A 22,188-nucleotide genomic window follows, 5' to 3' on the forward strand; every position below is an offset into this window, starting at 1 on the left:
GACAGCGCGGAGGGGGCGGGCAGCGGGTCGGCATGGCGGCGGCGGCAGCTTGGCTGAGGAGCGGCGTTAAGGTGATGCGCGGGGCTGCGGGCTGAGGGCCGCCCCGCCTGCTGCTGCTGCTGCGGGGTGCGGCCGCCGCCGCCGGGTCGGTGGTGGTAAGGGAGAAGACCGAGCGGTCCCTGGTTCGGAGTGGGGAGGCGGTACCTCAGAGCCGTCGCAGTTCGGGTCCTTTTTGGCTGCTGGAGCCCCAGAGTGGGGCGTTTTACAGAGGGGCTGCGGGTGTGCGGTGCTGAGGGACGGGGCAAGGTCTGAACTCAGCCGGGTGGAGAACGTGAGGGAGGGACACGGAGGAGGAGGCGGTGGGCTTGGGAAGGTGTACATCACCGTGCTCTCGGTTAAAGCTACATCTTAGTGATGCTGACGTGCCCAGCAGCGTTATAGCCTCACTTTACAATCATAGGATGGTTTGGATGGAAGGGACCTTTAAGATCGTGTAGTTCCAACCCCTGCTATAGGCAGGGACTCCTCCCTCTAGACCAGGCTGCTCACAGCCCCATCCAGGCCTTGAATGCTTCCAGGGTTGGGACATCCACAGCCTCACTGGGCAACCTGTTCCAGTGTCTCATCTCCCTCACAGTAAAGAATTTTTTCCTAATATCTAGTCTAAATCTACCATCTTCCCGTTTAAAACCGTTTCCCCTTGTGATGTTGCCACATGTCCTTGTGCAAAGTTCCTCCCCAGCTTTCCTGTAGTATTCAGCTGTTGGTATTTTAGATTGTAAAAGCTGAGACAACCAGGCAAGCCGAGGTGAAGGTAGGAGTTGAGATAAAAAGTAACGTTATAAGCAGCCCAGCAACTATGTTTCAGTGTGTGGTTTTGGTAGGGCAGGCAGCTTTAGTCCCTTGGCAGTGTACATTGCCTTGCCTACAGAAAAAAAGAGGGGGAGGAATCAGCGAGGCAGCACTGAGGCATCTGAGTAACATTTGTGCACATTCAATGCTATCTGAGAACATAAAACTTATATGGCTGAGTGGCTTCTAAGAATAAAGCTATAAACGTTTGATTTTGTTCAGCCTACATTCAAAACTGATTGTGTCTATGCTGTGTTGTTGCTCAGGGTGAGGCACCCGGAACAGTGACTAGCAGACCTGTCTGTGAGTTTCCATGTGGGCTCCATGTCAGGGCTGTTCTGGTGATGTGAAGTAACTCTGCTGTGTTCTTGGAGTGGCGAGGAGGGGAACTGGACTCAGGGAGTGCCTCATTAAGCACTAAGTTTCTCCAAACCTTTGGCATTGTTGCCAGGAGCCTGCTGCAGTACAGGCTGCAGCCTGTGATGGACACTGAACTGTTGGCTGCACAAAGCTGCAGCTTGCTGCCAGGTGTTTGGCTGTTTACCTCAGCCACTGTAGCCCCATGCACTTGGTTTGTCCTTGCTGAGCTGCTGATTAGACAAGCTCACCCAGCTGCCTATTTTCATTTGAGAAAAGTCTTTGTATTTTTCCTCTGTGGTTGACGAAATGTGTACTTCCCACTTTGAGTGGGGCAGAGAACGCTATGTGCATTCAGTGATGTGTTCACCTGCATGGTCAATAAGTCTACATCCCAGTGCTAAGAGTCACTAAGGAAAGTATGGGTGACACCCAGAGTATTACTAGTTATTGTTTCAACAGTACTGGCTTGTTGCCTGCTCAGTGTAACTACTGTCAGCTTCAAGATCATGGTTATCTTAGATGTTTTCCTCTATTGAAATAGCTCTCAGTTTGGTTTTCTGTGAAGACCTATGGAGACTCCAGTGACTTAATCTTCATTTGAAAGCGTTGCAGTTGCTGCTGCTCATCTATATATGGTATTCCTGAATCAGTCTCACTCAGTCAGTGCTTGTTTTATGTAATCTGTGGTGCTGAATATGAACAAACAACGGTGTCTGTCTTCTGCATTACAATTCCTTTTATTTTTTTCTGGTTGTACATGGCTGTTTGGAGTAATGTTCCTTGCTTGGGCATCTTGTTGCTAAGACAAAAGGAGCCCACAGGTCTGTTTTACATATCGGTTCTTCAGTCAGTGTGGTGACAGGTATTGAAATCCAACATGGAAAAGTAATTATTGGAAGGATCAAAGGAATTTTTAATTCCCAACCCCAAAGTTTCTGCTGTTTTTTGAGGAATGCTGCTATCATAATGTGCGCTGCTAACTTGTCGTGCTTTCTGTGAGCCAACAGCAGTCTGCTTACAGCACACTCTGCTTGCTGTGGGGTTAAGAGTGCGTGCTAGCAAAAATGTATGTTGGCAGGAGGCTGCTCATATATGCATTATTTTTATGGCACAGCTGTGTCTCTGCTAGGGTTTTCTGTCAGCAGTTGTCTTGATAAGAAATGAATGTCTGCAGTTCACTCTGACAGCAACAGTGACAGAAATCTGCAGCGAAGATCTGATCGGACAACAACGGCCACAGAGTGCATTGGGTTCATGGAGCTGTGAGGGCAACGTTTCTGTCTCATCTCTTTTGAGCTCAGTCGGTCAAACTGTTCTTTTTTGAGTATTACTTTTGAATAGCAATAATTAATAATAATTGAGAATAATAGAATAAATTTTGCAGCAGGCTCCGTATGTTAGCCTGTTGAGCCAACTCACGTTTGCTATGTTAATTCTGTTATCTACCTGAGTATTTCTTTGAACAGAAAGTAGTTCATAGCTCCCCGAGATGCAAAACTTGTTCTGTTACTTTATCGCTGTCTGCTCAGCTGATGATCACTGTGTGCAGCTTGCTCCCAAAAGCCACGCTGTCTATGTTGTTCATTTTGGTGGCTTCCCAGATTTTACCATGCATGCTTAACAGAGTTCCCCCTGCAGTAAAATACTGTGTAATACCTCTACTCTCTTGGGTGGATACCCACTGCTTCTTGATGTCATTTGAGATTGTTTTATATCATGGATGAATGGAGAGATGCTTCTGAGTGGGGTGAGGTTAATCAATCAGGTTGAGTTCCTTCCTGTACTTTTTAAATAAATCAACCAACTAAGACTTGTTAATAATTAGTTACAGAGTACTATCAGTATACTTGCTGTAGGATTTAAACTATATAGAAAGTTTCAAATACCTGGTGCTTGGATTGTGAAATGTTTGCTCTGAAAATCAGTCAGTGATAAGTAAGATCTCAATTGGAACAGAAAAGTCCACAGTGCTGTTGAAGTCATGCCCTTTTACAGCAAGATAATCAGAGAAAGGGCTGTCATTGCTTTAGAAGTGAGAGTTGCTGGTCCCTAGAAAATCAGTGAGAAGGATAAGTCTTATTAAAGTTGAGTGGTCTTGTGGAAGAATGTTGTACATGAATCATATTTGATTAATTCTATTAAAATGTACACTTATTACTATGAATATTGCACAGGCTTGCTTTAAAAATAAGTGCTGTCAGCAGAGTTTATTTGCTGCAAACATTAAAATGGACTAAAACTAATGATTTTAAATGGTTGGGTTTTGTTTTGTTTTGTTTTTTAGAATAACATTCGATCAGCAAACATCAGGAAAATTGTTTTGGTTTCATAGATGTCAGAAAATTGAGTGTAAGCTGTTTCCTATTCTGTTACTGGCTAAAAGCACTGGTTAATTTTGTATTTTTTCAATTAAAATAAAAACTACTAAATATTTAAGTAGTCTACAGACACAAATTCTGCTAACTGTTCTGATGTTCTGTATTTATTGTCAGCAGCTGAAAAGAAATGTGCCAGCATACTTGGCAGCCTCTTGGAGGGCTTCTCCATGTGTCTATAGATCCTTCAAATCGGAACCTGTGCCAAATGTAACAACTGATGGACTCGTCTGTGCTCCGCTTCAAACATTCACTGAAGAGGAGATGATGCTGAAAGATATGGGTACCTATTTTCTGTGTGGTTAAAATTCAGAAATGCCTAGCTAGAAGGGAAATCTTACCTTCAGAAATCCATTTTTGTCATTTAATTGCAGTTAAATCTCTAGCTGAGATTGTTTTGTTGAATTTTGCTTAATTTTTAAATTGCTGTAGATCACAAGAGAAGAATGCAATGTTGTTTTGGTCCTTCTTCCATGTTACCAGAGCACAAGTGCACTTACCAGAGTGCAGTTTACTCTGCCTGAGTAAATATTAGCTGTTTGAAACTGTTGCTGTTGCAGCAGTGAAGTTGCCTGGTGTTGTCTCACGCCCTTTCAGAAGTGCTTGGTTCAGCTGTGGGTCACTGCTTTAGCTGGTTGTCAGAGGTTTCACCTATCCCCAGATGGTGACAGATGTGACATGTGCCTGCAATGTAGTCAGGCCTGCATGAGGAAGACTTTGGTGCAGAGGGATCAGAGTGAGAACCTGCACATCTAGAAGAGATCTTTAGGGCTCAGGTTGAACAGGAACAGTCTTACTTATGACCTTGTACACTCAGCATGTGTTAAAGCCTTAAGACTGCCCAAGTGAGAAGTAGAATTTGTAAAGAAGATACAGCTAATAAAATAAGGGACATATTGGGAATATTTCCTCTTTTTTTTTTTTTTTGTCAAATAATTACATGCAAGTGTCATTGAGTTGTTTTTGAAGTTTCTAAATCTATAGGAAGTATTTGTTTTGGTTCACAAGCTTGTAATGTGAATGATAATCGAACACTGTGGCACAATACTTTGTTTAACTTCTTGTCTTTTTATTAAATTGTCTGGGAGTGTCAGAATAGAGGCATAACCTCTCAGAAATACCACGTGACTGTTTCAGTGATCCTCAAGTAGAGTGTTAGGATACTTACATGCTTTTTTTTTTCTTCTTTCATTACAGTGAAAAGATTTGCTCAGGAACGAGTTGCGCCTCTGGTACAAAAAATGGATGAGAATTCAAAAATGGAAGACTCTGTAATAAAGGGATTGTTTGAACAAGGGGTCTGCACATTTTTATTTAATTATTTAGTCAAAAAACAACGCCACTAATATGAGTTTCTAACTGTCCACTTTTCAGGTGTTTAGATTAAAAGATTGTGAGAGAGAATTCAGTTGAGCTAATGAATCGTTGAAAATTTTGGATTTATCAACAGAAGGGCAGGTTTATTTTCTTTTTTAATCTCTCTCCATCTTTTACTGTGATATTCTTTCCATCTGTTCCACTCTTATACTGCATTCTTCAAATTATCTTCAAGTTCTTTATCTTTGCCATCTTTCTGTTTTTTTTTTTTCCTTGGATGGGAATAATTGCATGGAATACTAGGACCAGCATAACTATAAGTGCCACTGGAGAAGGGCATTGAGAGTCTTCTGTTTCTGCATCAGGCAGCCACAGGAGCTTGTGCTTGTCATTCCTGCATTCAATTGTAGCCTTTCCTGCTATCAAACCTAATGCTCATCTATGTTGAAAACATCATTTTGTACAAACTCTAAATAATGGACTTACATTGAAATTGCAGAGTGATGTTTGGCTTGTATTCTGCATTTGTGAATTATTTCTTGCACAAGTTGACTCTTCTGTGGTGAATTTTTTAGTTTGTAAAGGGCATTGAAAGGAACTACATCTTTAAGAAAGGACCTGGAAATGCTTAGATGTTGTAGTTTTTATTTTAGTCTTTTAAGTATTAGCTTTGGCTCACAGGTTGGTGAGAATTTGTGAGAAAGACTGATATATTTACATCTTTTCCGTTTCAGCTGATGAGTATTGAGCTTGGGGAAGAATATGGAGGAACTGGAGCTTCATTTTTTTCTGTCATATTGGCAGTAGAAGAATTGGCCAAAGTTGATCCAACTGTAGCTCTTATGTGTGAACTCCAAAATACACTGACAAATAGGTTATTTACCACATATGGAACAGAAGAACAAAAGAGAACCTACTTGCCTAGAGTGTCTAAAGATACAGTGAGTCAACATATCATGTTACTGTAATATAGGATAGTTCTCCAAAGTTGCATAATATTAGTGGTTGGGTGTTTTTTTTCCGGTAGCTAAATAGGTGACTGCAGCAGTGGAAAATATCTTTATATGTGAGCTTTGAAACACTTGGTAGAGCTGAGACCTGTGGTAGTAAAGATGCATCCTGTCATCAGTAGATGAGAGGAGAGGGTCTCAGTTCCATTAAAATTTAACTTACTGTGGAAAAAATCTCTATAGCAGTTGACTGCGAGAGATATGGAATTACATGGTGTTTCTGTTTTTAACCTCCATACCTGAAACTTAGTTACTTTGAGATGGTAGGTTAGAAGGTTTGAATTCAAGAGGCTTGTGCTTGTCGATAACTATTTTTGTTGCAGAATTCCTAAAATGAATTTTTCCCTTTACCTGACAGATAGGCAGTTTTTGCCTGTCAGAGGCTGGATCTGGCAGTGATGCTTTCTCTTTGAAGACTCGTGCTGAAAAGAAAGGAGACTACTATATTATCAATGGCTCAAAGATGTGGATTACCTTAGCAGAACATGCAGGGGTTTTCTTTGTGATGGCAAATACAGATCCTGCCTCAGTAAGTTGCTAAAGCATAATGTTATTTTCAATGTCAGGTGATGATATGTTACTGTGAATTTTATATTAATAATCTGATGTTAAGGGCTAATATTCTTTGCATCTTTTTCTAGATGGGAACAAATCTCTAAAATGTTTTCCAACAAAAGTAGAGAACTCGCTGAGCAGTTTAATAAATTCCTCCCACCAGGGAAAATAAAAATGTCAGAATAATTACTTAGATGATGAGCACAGCATGCATTGGTCTTCTTCTGAGTAACAGAAGAACAGATTGTTTGTGACACTTCTGGCCCAACTGACAAGTTGCTGTTTTGCAAGGCAAGACAGAGCTTAGGCTACATGCACTCGGTAATTAACAAGAACACAGTAGTAGAGTTCAGATAAAACAAAAGAAAACCAAACCCATATCTGAATATGCGTTTCAAGTTTTGTCATTTACTAATTTGTATATTGGTTTTAAAGACTCAGAAAAATCAACTGCAAGCTTTGAAGTATACTGTACCACAAAGCAGAGAGAGAATCCAATACAAAACTAAATTGTTTGGAACTCTTTCCAGTATCCTTTTCTTTAAAAATTTACTTGAAGACACTTATTTCTAAATTAAAATTCAAAACTGACTAATAAAAAATTTCTTTTTTGCTTTCATTGGATAGAACATTTGAGCATCGTGTTGCTTTCTGAAATTTTATTCGTTTCGTCACAATCTGGTGGGTGATTTGAGTACTTCATAACCTGAAAATACATTTGATAAGTCATTTCCATATTTGTTAACTGCTGTCCTTTGCCTTATAGTCTGGAGCTGTTAGTCTGTGTAGCATTTTCAAAGAATGTATTGTCCTTTTAAAGTTAGAAATTTGATTTTACGTTAATATTCAAGAAGGAGTTTGAAAGTCATTGATTTTCAAGGATTAGCTAACAGTTAACAACAGTATATATAAGAGAACAGGCCACTGTAGATTTGTGTACCATTAACTCTAACTTGCAGTGCACTACATAATGTTATGATATGGAATACTGATAACAGAAATCATAAAACCATGACAGAGAGGAAAGACTAGCCTCCTCTTTATTAAAGGTGCAACTCTTCCACAAGAACCACAATACTTTTCCTGCCTCGTGGTGTCATCCTCTTAACAGAAGGAAATGCCGTGGGTGGTAGGTTTGGGAAGAGATGAGAACATGGCCTGGAGAACCTTGCACTTCTCTCCTGGGCCTTGTAGAATGGAGTGTGAGAGACTGCTGTGGTTCTGGCAGGAGGGAATGCTGAGAAAACATGAATGAGTGGGGGAAAGGAGAGAGAACTGGAAATAAGAATAAATTGCAGGGAGAAAGGGAAAGTGACAGCTATCAGGAATCACTGCTGTACTTTGGGAATCTAAGGTTTCAGCTGTGTGAAGACTGTAATCCTATGCATAGAGGTGTCAGAATTTAGACTGGCTGTACAGTCTATGTATTGTCACATGCATTATTGAGTGTCCTGTCCAAATTGCAATCTGAATACGTACAACACCCATCATGATGATTTCAGAGTACTTTACAAAATGTTCCCACTACTTTTTGAAAATGAAAAGACAGTGGTATTCATGTTCTGCAGACTGGAATCATAAGATGAATGTGCCTAGCAATCCTGGATGTCCGTTCAGGGCTTTTATCGTATTTATACTGAACTTTGAATATTCAGACACAGTTCCCAGTGATAAGTCTCCTTGGTGAGCATCCTTACGTTGGACAACCTTAAAAGGAAGTGAATATTTGCAGCCTTCCATAGGAAGCATAGCTGGAGTGATTGAGTTTAACTAAAAACTTGCATACTGTAAAATATTCTGACGGGTGGGTTTAGAGCTGTTACTCATTTGTCCACTTGAGCCTAAGCACACCCTCTGCCTGGCAGCTCAGTGTTTAACTGTGCCATGTTTCAATACAGCATTAAGTTGCCTCCCCAGTGATTTCCAGTAAAGACAGGCACTGCGGTCCCGTTCCATTGGCATAATGCTGGTTTCCTGTCCTCTCAAGAGAACTTCCAAATTATTCTATTTTCCACGTGGAATACTTTAATAGAAGTGTTTGCTTTGACCTGTGTTGAACTATAATTAGTAGATATGGGGAGCAGATGACAATGCCAGCGTCTTATTTAGTAATGTATGAAGCAGGCATAAAATGTTAGTGTTGGAATGTGATATTTGCATAAGCATTTGGTAATATTAGTATGAAAGAACAGTTATTATTTTCTTTAATTCATCCTAGGGATACAAGGGAATTACATGCTTCATAGTGGATCGTGACACAGAGGGACTACATGTAGGCAAGAAGGAGGATAAGCTTGGAATCAGAGCATCATCTACTTGCCCAGTAACGTTTGAAAATGTTAAGGTATTGTAAGCTATTTAGCTACTGAAGCATAATTTGTGTAGGATTTGAGCTAGATCACACATAAAGAAAGAATGTTAACTAAATTTCCATTTTTTTTTTCTCCCTTTTTCCCCTTCATTGCCTGTTACAGTCATCCCTATTTCTCAGAAATATTCAGGAGGATTGAGTTCTAAGTTCTAAGTTTTGATACCATTTTTCCCAGTTGAATTTGTAATCAGAGAATGTTCTGATCGGATCTTTTAACAAGCAGATGGTTGGTTTATGTTTTATTGCCCTCATTTGCAGGGAAAATTAAACAAAGTGTACAACGATTCACCTGTGGACATTTCTAGCAGTTGCAAAGCAGAATAGAACACAAATAATTGAGTGATTTCATTCCTTAGGTTCCTGAAACAAATATCCTCGGGCAGATTGGACAGGGCTACAAGTATGCTATTGGAATGCTGAATGGTGGCAGAATAGGGATTGCTGCACAGGTGGGTAACATCGTTTAATGCTGAATGCAACCATTTTGTAACTTTGTATTTGGATTGAACCTTACGAAGCCTTGGTAGCTAATAAGAAGAAACAATGTAGGAGATACTTTATTAAAAACTATATTGCCACTAGATGTCACTGTCCCTGTGTCTAAATTACAGTAATACACTGCAACAACTGCAAATGATAAAATCCTTTCTGTGACATAAGCAATACATTTAAACATATTAAATAGCAATTAGCTTGTATTGGTGGTTAACTTATAGCTTCAGAAATATTTCAACATTTTTGTCTCTCATTGTGTAAATTTCTGTTTTGAACAGTAGATCTCTAGATAATATAACATACTGGAATGTATGATATTAATGTTTCTCATTGTGATTGGATGGGATTGCCATTTTTTCTTAAGTTAACTTATTTTTGAAATAAGTGTGATGTTTTTTTGTAACAGAAGTGTCCTAGTTCAGTGTTCTGTTTGAAAATTGTGTCTTAATGGCATCCTCGAGAAATCATTTGCTCATCTTGGAGGTTTTTCCAAGTACTGCATTTTGTTGTAAACTCACTTTGGATCTCAGACTGCTGGTGATTTGAGTGGAAAGCAGATAATAATAATTTCTTATAATAAAACAGCTTATGACAAGTTTTTTTTTCTATATTTTTGAATTTACTTCTTAAAAAAGTAATGTTTTCTTGGTATTGTGTTGTGGATTTAGCTGTGCTGTGTAGGGTGCGATGCACCTGTACTACTGATCCTTGCTTACCTTTTGCTCCAGCTTGCAGACATACCTCTGAATAGGCACAGCAGGAGTAGTAGTCCTTCTAAAAGTTCTCACATGGCACTATACTGTGTTGTTAAATGCAGTGTTTTTTCCATCATTTCTAAAAATCATCTGTGATTAAACTTGGCCAGATATGGCATTTAAAAACTAGAGCCATGGGCCCAATTATTCCCAGACATATAAATAATATGGATGCTCTGGCAGTAAAATACATGATCTAGAATTTAACTTAATTACTTCAAGTTATACTTACAGCCTAATTAAAAGTTAAGGTCAGGTAGTTGTTATATCTTATTTACTACTTTTTTGGTAAATGGTGAGAAATGAACTTGAATGAACAAGAAGAGAAATGTTGAAGCCCTGTAGTATTGAATTTAGTTTTGCAGTGTGATAGGTTTAAAAGGTAATTAAAATTATATAAAAGTATAATTATAGCTGTGAAAACAGTTTTAGACAGTTTTAGTGCAAGGTAGCTGTATATATTGTTAGAGGTGCTCAAGCTGATGTACTTAGTTCATTCACATGAGTTTATTCAAGACAACAATAAATATGCCAGCGTTGCTAATGAGCCAAGCACTGCATTATTTCCTTACATTCTTTTCCCACATACCCTTTTTCATAGGCATTGTTGGTTTTTTTTTTTTTTTAAGAATCTTAATTGAATAAGGAGTGAATGTCTGAAATTTGAGTAACTGTAAAACTGTCTCTTCAGATTCTGTATAGAACCTTCATCGTATTTTGGATTTCTTTTAGCAATCATTAGATAGGAAGAAAAATTTTCTCCGAAGCACCAGGCTTTTTACAAAGGTGAACTACTTGACCAGAAAATGACTCTCTGCTCTGACCTCTGTAAGGTTAATTTTTACTGAATATATGCCTTATTTTTATTTTTTTTATTTTTTTTTTATTATTTTTTTTTATTTTTATTTTTTTTTACAGATGTTAGGGTTGGCACAGGGATGTTTTGACCATGCAGTTCCATACACAAAGGAGAGAGTCCAGTTTGGGAAACGCATATTTGATTTCCAGGTACTTGTTAATGGGCTCATGAGACGTTTTCTCTGAGATGGTAGCAGTGATAACAGTAGATGAAGTTCGTAAAATGAGTTACCTGATTTTCATACCTTGTGCTTGATCTTCTGTCACACTTCCTCCATATTTGAGAAGAAGTTTTCAGAAGAATTTCATACAAGCATTCATCTGCCTTTTGAAATATATCAATTCAATGTTGTGTTTTTTCAAATGGCATGTAAATCATTTATAATTTTGAAACAGTATTGCAGCTCATTTTGCTTGATAGTATATTCACTGCCTTGAAAAATATACGCTGGTTTTAATCTCACAGTATGTTGAGCACATTCCAGTTTTTACACACTTACATGAGGTGTAGGGGAAGGCCTTTTCCTGGAGACACTGGAAAACGTGGAAAGATGAGGAAGACGGATTGAATTATTATATTTCCTCTGTTATATAAAGACATTTAGTTTTCATGATAATATCTGTATCTTAAAATGAAAGACTCTTTGTTGCAAAAATGATGTATAGTTTAATAAGGAAGATGTATAATTGTAATTACTGTAGTAATTTTCTTGTTAAAAGAAACCTACATCTCAGCTGAAGGGAAGGAGCATTAATGCTACTGGTAATTTGTACAAATTTTAGGAAGCACCCAGAGATATTTAGAAAATTATTGGAACTCTGTCTTTCAAATGGGAAATTGAATTTTGTAATTGCCAAATTATTTCGTTATTTTGACCTGCCTTTACGTTTCTGCTATATTTTTCTCCAAATTTTAAGGAGCAGTGTTAGTGTTCTAATAAGATGAAAGATTTCATTGTGTTTTAGGTGCAAGTCAGACTATTAAATATTCATTTTCAGTCATCATAATGTTTGTATCTCTTTCAGTTACCCTATTCTTCTTTAATACCTGCCATTTAGAGGTGAATTCCATCACCACTTTCCATCCTCTTGAATCCATTCATCAGTGACATCCTCTGTACTTCTTTCTAAGCCACCCATAGCTTTTGTCTCATGGTTATTGTGAATGGGAAGAGGTGGTTGTTGCCTTAGTAGTTCTCCATTTTAAGAAGTTTTTTTCATGTCTCTTTCAGTTAAGCTTCATAAGAGAACTAGATGTGTTAGTGTATGACTATTCTCAATAGATAGCTGCAAAGTAAATATACCACTTTGACCAACTCTTGTCACTGCACTGCTGAGCAGAATGTTGCCATTTGGCTGAGATTTCTTTGATACTCATGGGTTCAAATAGTTGACTCTGTCTGTCCAGTCTGGCAAGAAGTTCTGTACTTCTGAATCTAAGAAGAGGGAAGCAGAAAGAGTGCAATTTCTAAAAGGACTGCAGTGGCTCAGATTTCTCGAATTTGTTGTCACAAATGCAGAGCCATGCAGAATTACTGGTCTATCTGGATTACTTTTTCATCTTATTTTTGAGTGTAGATATATCCTTTTACGAAGAGAAAGGGATTCTTGCTATTCACTTGAATACTAAATATTAGTTCTGTCTGACTTATGACATGCTTATTGCAGGCAATGCAACATCAGATAGCTCAGGTGGCCACACAGTTGGAGGCTGCAAGGCTGTTGACCTACAATGCAGCCCGTCTTGCAGAAACAGGAAAGCCGTTCATAAAGGAGGCGAGCATGGCCAAATACTATGCTGCAGAGGTAACTTACAGTTTTCAATTCAATGTGTTTATTTCATTGCTGTTTGAAAGTTTCTTCCATTACTGAACGTGCAATTGTTAAGTCATGTTTTGCTGTGAAATCTGTAGCTGTATTTCTTCTGCCATTAAAAGAGAAAGTGAATTTGTATTTTGACTTATCTAGAGAGATTTCATTCTCTCAGGATTCTTTTTGTGGCTGGAGAAATAAATGGCTCAACCTAGCTGGTCCACAATTGTGATGCTTAATGTGATTCAGAACTGCATTGCTTCTGTTTCTTTTTAATTTCTGTTTTACATATTTCTGCCAGTTAATTTAATAGGGTGTCATATGAACTGTTGCAATAATAGTGAATTCTTGATGTTCTCTGATGTGGAAGAATGTTGATGTTCTAAAATAACTTGCATAAGATGAATACAAAAATATCAATCTGTCATTTTCCCACTTATTCTAGGTACTGTTGTAATTACTATTTTGTCTTCACCTTTAATGACTATATAGCATAAAGTATAGCGTTGCCTACCAGATGTTGAATCCTGAAATAGTAACAGTGAAACCATTTTCATAGGTTGCAACACTAACAACTAGTAAATGTATTGAATGGATGGGTGGTGTTGGATTCACAAAGAATTATCCAATAGAAAAGTACTATCGTGATTGCAAAATAGGTGAGTGATAGCTTCTAAACAAATCTTTCTTCTGGCATTGGTATTATACTTTGAACATGAATGACTGGCTAATTTTTTAAGAGATTTTTTTTTTCCCTGAGAGCTTTAATCAACACTGATTAAAATGTATCTTTGTATGTAGTTTCTTCGGATTAAAGATCTGAATCTGTGTAGAATTTTATGAGGGTTTCCTTGTTTACCAGTACAACTGCTGAACCTAAGGGTTTGACACCGCTACCAATTGCTGCCTTCTTATGTTGATGGTTAGCTTTTTGTTGGTTATCTAGGAATTGGTTTTCATGAAAACTTCTTGTCATTCTGTTGTACCAAAAGAAAAGCATTTTGATTGTCGCAGATAAGATATGAACATCTACATGAATATTAGTTCTAGAACTTGCTTAGTAAAGCTTCACTTTGTAATTGTGAGTGTTCTAGCTGGACTGTTAGGATAATATATTTATCTCTTGATGTACTCACCATGATCTTACAGTCTTCTAACTTATTCTGTTCTGATTTCAGGTACAATATACGAAGGAACTTCAAATATCCAGCTGAGCACCATTGCAAAAAGCTTAGCACAGGAGTACTGAAAGTTTAAGAACTTTGTGACTGATAACAGAAACAACTTCACTGAGTATTAATCATTAATTACAGGTTCTTTTGTGATTATATGAAATCAAAAGTGATACCATGAATAAGAATGCATCATCAGAGACAAAATCACAGGAAAACAGTGAATTCCACATGTCGGGGCAGTGAATGTGTAAATCATGCTAAATCATGAATTCCACATTCAAATCTGAATCTTGAGTTAAAAACATCTCATAGCTGAAATTATTTTGTTGCTTTAGATTATACAGTGTATCTGAACTTCAAGGTTTCAAAGTGAAACAAAAGAAATTTTTAAGTCACCTGATGTAAAAAACTTGTTAAGCTGCCTGGGGGAAAGGTCTCTTCATGTGCAGTCCAACTGTTGCATGGTGTAACACTTCAGTTTGTTCGTTATGCCTTTTTTTTTTTTTTTTTTTTTAGCATGGGGTATGAGGAGAGCTGTTTGGAAATAGGTAAAAGGGGTGGTTTTCCTCTTTTGGGGAGTGATGTCTGTGGAACTGCTGTAATTGGAGTCTTTTTTTTTTTTTTTTTTTTTTTTGCAGCCTTTGGTGTGTTCTTAAGTATATCTTGGTAATTAAGCCCTTCCAGCCCCAGTCTGTAGTATTGAAAGGTGGATAATGTCTGCCTCCCTTTCCAGCATTCTCAGATGTTAAGGGTTTAAATCTAAGAGGCTATTTATAGATATCCTTTTATAAAAGGTTGAGTTGAAATCTCTGTGAAATGGGGTTAAAAAGCTCTACTGGTTCTTCAGACAGACAGAGATATAAGCTAGATAATAGGAATGCTGTGATACTACCTCACAGCGGCCTTTCCATGTTCAATGTGTGTTACCAACTTTAGTCCTCAGAACCTTCCTGAGAGTTAGGGAGAGATTATTAATTTGTGGGGAAAAAAATCATGGAAGTTAGTGGTTTCTCTGCAACCACTAAGAGACAGTTATCTTCACTGAAGAGAGAGGGAGATAATTTTCTTGAGATGTATTTGCTCTTTTGTCCCTCTCTGTTTACTTTAAAATTAGACATTTCATTTACTTCTGAGGACTCTTCAGTGTTGGAGAACTAATTAACTTAGAGTCAAAAGAGTGAAAGTTTATATAATTATATAATTGCTGTAACTGGCAATTTGTTTCAAGTGTTTTGGGTAGGGAAAGATTGGTTTTCTGTTTTGGCCAACTTAGAAGGATCTCATTTTTAAAGCTTTCTAGTCACATGTGTAACTTTGAGTGGAGCTTAGAAAGTTATAATCTGAGACTCCCAGATAATCTTCTGGCCAACTACAGAAAAGGGCCCTTAATAGGTATGTTTTGACAAACACTCTGCAGTGCCTTATACAAAGAAACAAGCAAGGAGAAAAGCATCAGTTCTTTGAAGCTGAAAGCAAGTTTAAAGGGAAGTAACTATTTTAGTGAATGACTTTCCCCACATATGCTCTTTGCCTTGTTGACAGGCAAAGAACTAATGTGATAATTATGCCAAATAAAAAAAGCACTTTCCATGTGAGTTTGTTCAACAGCTTTGGGATTTTCAAAAATTCAGGGGTAGGGAGGGTAGGCTAGAGAATTCCTGAAAGTTCCTTCTATATATATTACTGTTAAAATACAATTCAGGTTGTTTGCAGACTTTCTTTCAGATGCTAGACTACAGTGAAGACTATGAACACTACAATGACTAACAGCAGTTACTTTGCTCAACATAGGCATCTGTGAGACTACGCTGATCATAATCTTACTATAAATACTTGAGTGTCCTTGATTGCTGTGATGCAATGTGCTAATGTGAGGGGCTGTCCTCAGCTGCTCCGGCCTGCTTTGCTAACACAAGTATCAGCAGAGATCAGGTTTTGATCCATACTGTTTAATGGGTCTTGTAGTGCAAGGCAATATCTTAGCTTGGCTTCTTTAGTTTTGTGTGAGGCTACAAAGTGAGTGATGGTACTTAACTGACTTAATATAGTGCTAAAAGCAACCCCTTTATTAAGGAAAGTGCAGAGCTCCTTGAAGGACTGCTTAGGGCTGGATATTCAGCCTCATGTAAAAGGACTGTCTCTTTGTGTAGAACTGTGTCAGGTGTCTATTTAAAATAGGAAAAAAAAAACCTCATAATGTGATTCTTGCAGTCTAAACTTGGCTGCTACGTGGACAGCTTCATCAGCAACTCAACAGTTCTTAGAAAGGCAAAGTCAGTCCTTCAGCTAGTATTATGACTGTATTTCATGTCTCTCAGTTCCATACGCTGTATTCTCTGCATTCTTTCTTTAGAAAGAAATGAATGCATTTTATTTCTGTCTACAAAATTTTGTGGAGGAATATGCGCACAGTAAACTTTAATCCTTCCCAGATTCCATTTTTCCTTAAAAAGGGCACACACCACTGTGTCAGCATTGGCTGTTGTGGCCATTTTCTCTGGGAAGAGTTTGTTTGATCCTCTTAAGCCTGCTTCCATGGCTGCGTTAATGCAGTCGTTAGTTTAGTAATAGTGTGTGTTCTGTTGTCCAGGAGCTGTTAAGAGCTGCCTGTAGACCCCACCCCTGTTGAGTTTGGATATGCATTTATGGATTGTTATAAATTGCACTTCTGCACTTAGCACTGTTGAGCATAGGACTGTTACTGGTGGTTTGACCAGTAGGTGTCGGGCAACAGAGCTGGCATGGTGAATGTTACAAGGCTTTCTGTGATGAGGGTAGGACTTAAAGCTGCTTCATACACAATATGCATTTATATTAGTGAATTTCCCCGTATATGTCCTTAGTCATTTCAGTTGATCTAGTCTATTACCTTGGAACAACGTCTTCGGTACTCAAATGCTACATCTGGACTGGTTAAAAAGGAAAAAAACATTTCCTGAGAATGTATTAAAAAGTGCCTGAATTTGCTATCTGACTAGATGCAATGCTAATCTTGTGTATCAGCTGATGGTTCTCTAGTAATCTGTCATTTAAACTTTTAAATTGCAAGTTTTGTACTGAGACAGAATGAATATATCTTCTGTCATATTTCTTTCGTATTACTTCGGTTTGTGATAAAGCTCTGACGCAGGTATCCACAGGAAGGTTTAATTGTTATCTGGAAAATACTCAAATATAACCTTTTATATGATGTTTCTGATGCTGTTGTTCTTTCTTTCGTATTTTCTTTTCCCTGTGTGAAGATTGTGTTAGCAAAGGATGATGTGAAATGCAGAGTAATTGTTCCACAGGAGCTTTTCACTATGTAAAGAATTTTCTAATTAACATGATGTTACTTTTCCATTTGGAAATCTTTTGGTGAGAGACCTATTTCAAGTTCTTCATACCATAATAAACTAGATTTGAAACACAGTCCGGTTCAAAAGCAGCTGTCTGACTTCCTTGAGCTTGCTTATTGAATACATGAAAACTGAAGAAACATTTTTCCTTGGCCCCAATGTTTTCAGTGCACCGACGTGGTAGATGTTCTCCAAAGAGAATAATGTAAGAGTGGCTAACAGCTGCCAGAAATACTTCATGAATATTTACCTGTTATGTTATCACTGTGCAAACTGTTGGAGGAGGCACAAATCAAGTGAGAGCTGATGAGACAGGTGAAGATGTGTTGCACGATTCCAAAAGAATTTTCACAGTTTGTTATACTGAAATGTAGGAGTTGCAGAGCATTTTACAAGGAGTTGTCTTCTCTGAAATGTAACTCCATAGTCTAAGTGGAAGGGAATGGTTGGAAGTCTTTCTCGTTTGGACTTGGTTGCCCAGAGCTACGTGGCATGGCCAGCTGTACACAGAGGGTGAGAGGGAGTGAGTGCCTGTTTGGTTCCCATCTGAGCACTCCTCCCAAGTCTGTGCCAAGGTCAGCCATCAGCGTGTGGTTAATCCTGAGTTGTAGGCTAACAAATAGGAGTGACAGTAATTATTTTGGTTAAACATGGCAGTTGTAAGATCAGTCACTATAATGAGCAAAGTCCAACTTAGTGCAATGGAGGGAATTTCTCATTGGCTGATATGAGAGATATGATTAAGCTTTCAAATCTTGGTGTTTATTTTCCCTTAAAAGTATTCTGTTTGTGTGCAGTAACATGTTAGGTAACTGAAACTAACCAGTGTGTTTCCTAATGGCTTGCTTCATAGATCAGTGTTCACATGTTGATTCATACTGGTATGTTAGTGTTCAAAAGAATGTACAATGTAACATTTTTAACAAAATAGATTTAAATATAAATCAAAAAGATAGACAATTTCAACAGGCAGCTATAGCATTTTGTATTTTCTTCTGTCATTTGAAACCATGTGGGTTTACATCCCTTTAGAGCTATTCTTCAATGTGCACACATGAGCAGGACTCGCAGCTCTGTCTGTAAAGGTGGGTAGTGTGGGAAAGCACTCATTGGTGTGAAGAGCTGGGATGGCATGGCATTGCTTGCTTGTTTTAAAGCACAGTACTAGCTGGCAGATAGGGAAATGTCTTATTTTTTTTTCCAGTTATGACACTACTTTCTTTCCTAGTGTAAATAGAATGAAGGGGAGTGCTGAGCTGCAGTATGGTCGGCTCATGCTGAATTTATAACTCGTGTCTCTTTGGGCCTGGTAGGTTCAATTGTTTTGATTTTGGCCTGCAAAAGAAACTTTGGTTGGGTCTCTGCTTCACAGGAAGCAAGAAGCTCTGATACGCATATCCAGAACAGTTGTTTTCCTGGTTGAAGGGGTGTTTGTTTCCTTCTCTTGAAAGATTTCAGCCAATGTTTTTGAGTGCTGACTGGACCCATCAGATGAACAGGATAGCAGGTGTAGGCACAAAGTCCTATGGCTTTTCGCATTTTATCTCATTCAGAAGTTAAAGTGAAGATTCTGGGAGTGTGCTTGAATACTGAAAAGCTCAGTATAATTTGTCTTCTTAGTTGAGCTGATGGTGCGTTGGTACACAGCAAATGTTTTAGTGTCAAAGCCAGTGCTGTTTGTTTTAGGAAGGAAAATGTTAGGCGTTCTGTTCCTGAGGTGGAAGATGTTTGTGCACCAAATGCAGCATTTGCTCCGATTGTTCTCATAAGAATTGAGGCAAAGCACTTTTTCAGCTAAGGTACTTTTTGAACTTTGAAAATGTTTTATGACTCCCTATGATGTACTAGAAGATTGGTATATGATGTGAAGGCTGTACTTACATTCGTAGTCTTGTTTTCCCCATGTTCAATGAAAAACTCTTTATGTTCCATTCCGTGATTTTTATCAAATGCAAACTGTTGGGCTCCCTCCTTAAGTACCAAATTACTTTTGTCTTCTCAGCATCTGTCCAGGCAAACTTTAGAAAGTAATTTTCTCAGTTTAATTGAAGTAAGGTCTCCAATTGATTGCTGTGGCGGGTTATTCTACTTATTGCTTGAATAATAAAAGCTGGATTCAGTCAAGCTACTTGTAAAACATATTTAACTATCGTGGAGGAGTCTCAGTTTCTCAGGTCCAAAGCAAGATGCAGTGATAGGTCTTCCATTCTATATCACAAGTATTCTAGCTCTACTGTACTTTGACTTCGGTGATTCAATTTGCAGAGATAAACAATTCTCTGGAGGTAATACAGCTAGTTGTGATTTAATAATTATTTAGAATCTAAGAATCTGGTTCACGTGAGTTGTCCCCTCATTCTTCAGGGTGCTGACATGGCACCAGGTTAAGACACCCAGTGACCCAGTGACTCAGACTACTGTAATTGAATTGCCAACCTTTTCTATACTGTTATTTCTATTTAGAAGTGTACAAAATTCTTTTTTCTTTTGGTACTGTAAAAGCCTTCTGGCACTGAATTACATCAATTTCTTGACTGAAACATATCTGCTCTATGCTAACATCATTATCCAGGAATGATTTCTAGAAGAGGAAGTGAAGAATAATTAAATCATTCCTAACTGAAGGAAATGTTTCGCAGAACTATGCAAATTCCAATTTGTCCAAGATGCTGTGGTTTCATATTCTATTTCTGGGAAGGGCAGAGGGAGAAGCAGTTATTTTGGGAGCCACAGCCAGGCAGGTTCTGGCTCTAATCTTTCTCTTTCCTCAAGATGACAGTGTACTGGGACATCCTTGTTCAGGCAGCAGCACAGCACTGCCATGGTCAGCATCTCAGTTCCTGCCCTGCTGTAAATGCTTGTAAGTTAGACTTGCCCCACTTGATGAAAGGGTTGTTTGCCAGGGAGTATCTTGGCTGCAGACCTAATGTGCTGCGCCTTCTGCCCAGCAAGTAGGACAGCAGTGTGCTGCCTTGGCTGTGAGAGTGAAGGTACAAGGGGCAGTACCTGCTCACCCCTGCTTCTCAGCCTGCAGTACAGTGCCTGGAAGACAGCAGAATTACGTTTTGGAACCCCAGAATGGGATTTCTGTGTGCTCCATCAGCAAGAGTGCTTGTGGGCAGCCTGCAGGCAGGGCACAGCCCTCCCACTACTCCATGGCTCACCCTTAGGTTTTCACGTTTTCCCATCTGCAAGTCTCACCGGGCTTGAGGCAAAAATAGTGGTACTGGGAGAACTATCCACTTCTAATGTGGGAATGTTTGCACGTACGTTAGTGATGTCTAATTGAATTATTAACTGAAAAAAGAATATATAATTGGAGTGCTGGAAGAACGGCTCTACAACTTTTGTCATTCAGGGGATCAAATTGCTAAAAATGAGTTATGCATTCAAGAAATCCGTTTAGAATTAATAACATATGTCCTACTTTTACAGCTTTCCCTTTAGAAGTTACATTATAGTAATGAAGTGTAAATAGCCAACTTGGGTGATTTGCAAAAGGTACCAGCCTCATGTCTCTTCTAAACCGGTTGATTTATGTGCTGTTTGCCGTTTTTGAGAACACAAAACAATTAATTTATGTGTGAAAAGAACAGTGAATTAATCCTAGAGAGCCCTGGAGCCTTTAAAGACCTGAATCATATGTTGAGCTCGTTTAAAACTTGCATAAGAAATTAATGTAGAATAAAGCCCTTTAATTTGAAAAGTGCATCTATAGTAGGTGTCCCTAGGATATCTTCTGGATCATTATTCAGAAAGGTTAAGGAGGACTTTATTTTTTCCTTTCTTTCTTTCTTTTTTTTTATATCCAGTATGTATTTTCCAGTTGCAGCTCAACATGGTGCATTTCAACTTATAAAGAGACGGAGATTTTAAAAAGAAACAGGGAGCTTTTTATTCACCTTCCACTTAATTTCCTCGCTGCCTTGCCAGTCCCAGCTTAATGAATGTAATTGCTACCTTTGATGAAAATACTATTATCAAGATCACACATTACATTGGAAAACAGTTTTTCTTTAAACACAGCTACTGCAGTCTCTAATTATGCATGTAACAAGTGGCTCCTGAACAAAAGAGCATGTTGTCTACAATTGCTAGGAATTGGAGCAAGGCAAATTTGAACAAAGAACAGATTAGATTTGCTCCATGCTCCACAAAGCCCATTCCCCTGATTAATTTCCTGCAAAAACTAAAACAATTCTCTCCTAAAAGAAACTAACCCTCATCCCCAGAATGATCCATATGCCGTTTGTGTCAATCTATATGATGATAATGGCTACAGATTTAAATTATTAACTATTAGATGTAGTAAAATAGGAAAGCTCTTTTATAAACTTACCTTTTCATATGTAAATAAGCAGTACAAGGACTTAAGGAATAAGGAACAAAACCCTGACTTTACCGTGGAAACCGGGAGCCAGAAAGCACCCGGTAACTGAAAGTCTGAATTGTGTGTGTATAATCCAATTATTTTGCCCGTTTACTCAGTGCTACGTTCCGTGCATGGTTGCTGCAGCGGGAGCATCACGTCTCCTTAGGTTGTGCTGGTTCGCCAGGAATCACATGTTTGAGGTGCATGGATGCGCCTTGGGGAGAGTCCTTCTGGAAATGACTTCATAAGTCAAAATCCGAATTGGAAATGCATTTTGCTGTTATTCTGTGGAGCAGCCAGTAGACACCGTGAGCATTTTGAATTGGTAATTGGCCACTGATAAAATCCTGCAAGTATGGATTGAATTGTTGTTTTATATTACTGATACAAGGAATCAGTCATTGTAATTTAGAACATAGCATTATTTTTCATTTTTATTTGTATTGATCTTCTAGCTGTTGCCCATTGTACAAGATTCATATAAAACCCAGTTATGTGGCTGAAAGAAGCTCTACTTCAAAGCATTTACAAGCTGAGTTGGGA

The 22,188-nt window shown here is 38.4% G+C and overlaps 1 protein-coding gene across 5 annotated transcripts; it reads left to right on the forward strand.

Moving 5' to 3' along the window:
- Positions 1–11: 11 nt before the first annotated feature.
- Positions 12–17,346, forward strand: ACADSB (acyl-CoA dehydrogenase, short/branched chain). Of its 5 annotated transcripts, none has more exons than XM_046942965.1 (11): positions 12–155; positions 3,705–3,870; positions 4,785–4,885; positions 5,639–5,845; positions 6,273–6,443; positions 8,688–8,813; positions 9,197–9,289; positions 11,009–11,098; positions 12,617–12,754; positions 13,320–13,419; positions 13,939–17,346. In XM_046942965.1, the coding sequence occupies exons 2-11, from the start codon at positions 3,852–3,854 to the stop codon at positions 14,007–14,009; spliced, it is 1,116 nt and encodes a 371-aa protein (XP_046798921.1). In that variant the 5' UTR covers positions 12–155; positions 3,705–3,851; the 3' UTR covers positions 14,010–17,346. The 5 variants fall into 5 exon arrangements, with proteins under 5 accessions (XP_046798921.1, NP_001026411.1, XP_046798918.1 ...); NM_001031240.2 differs by having other exon boundaries at positions 12–71; XM_046942962.1 differs by having other exon boundaries at positions 12–71; positions 3,708–3,870.
- The last annotated feature ends 4,842 nt before the right edge of the window (positions 17,347–22,188 follow it).

This window comes from Gallus gallus, chromosome 6, assembly GCF_016699485.2.
Source record: "Gallus gallus isolate bGalGal1 chromosome 6, bGalGal1.mat.broiler.GRCg7b, whole genome shotgun sequence".
NCBI classification, from domain to species: Eukaryota; Metazoa; Chordata; class Aves; order Galliformes; family Phasianidae; genus Gallus; species Gallus gallus.

Excerpts from the sequence above, each read along its gene's own strand:
- ACADSB (NM_001031240.2), top strand. The coding sequence starts at position 33 with ATGGCGGCGGCGGCAGCTTGGCTGAGGAGCGGCGTTAAG. Across the intron at positions 3,871-4,784 it reads GATGATGCTGAAAGATATGG|TGAAAAGATTTGCTCAGGAA; the intron begins GTACCTATTTTC and ends CTTTCATTACAG. Across the intron at positions 8,814-9,196 it reads TAACGTTTGAAAATGTTAAG|GTTCCTGAAACAAATATCCT; the intron begins GTATTGTAAGCT and ends TTCATTCCTTAG.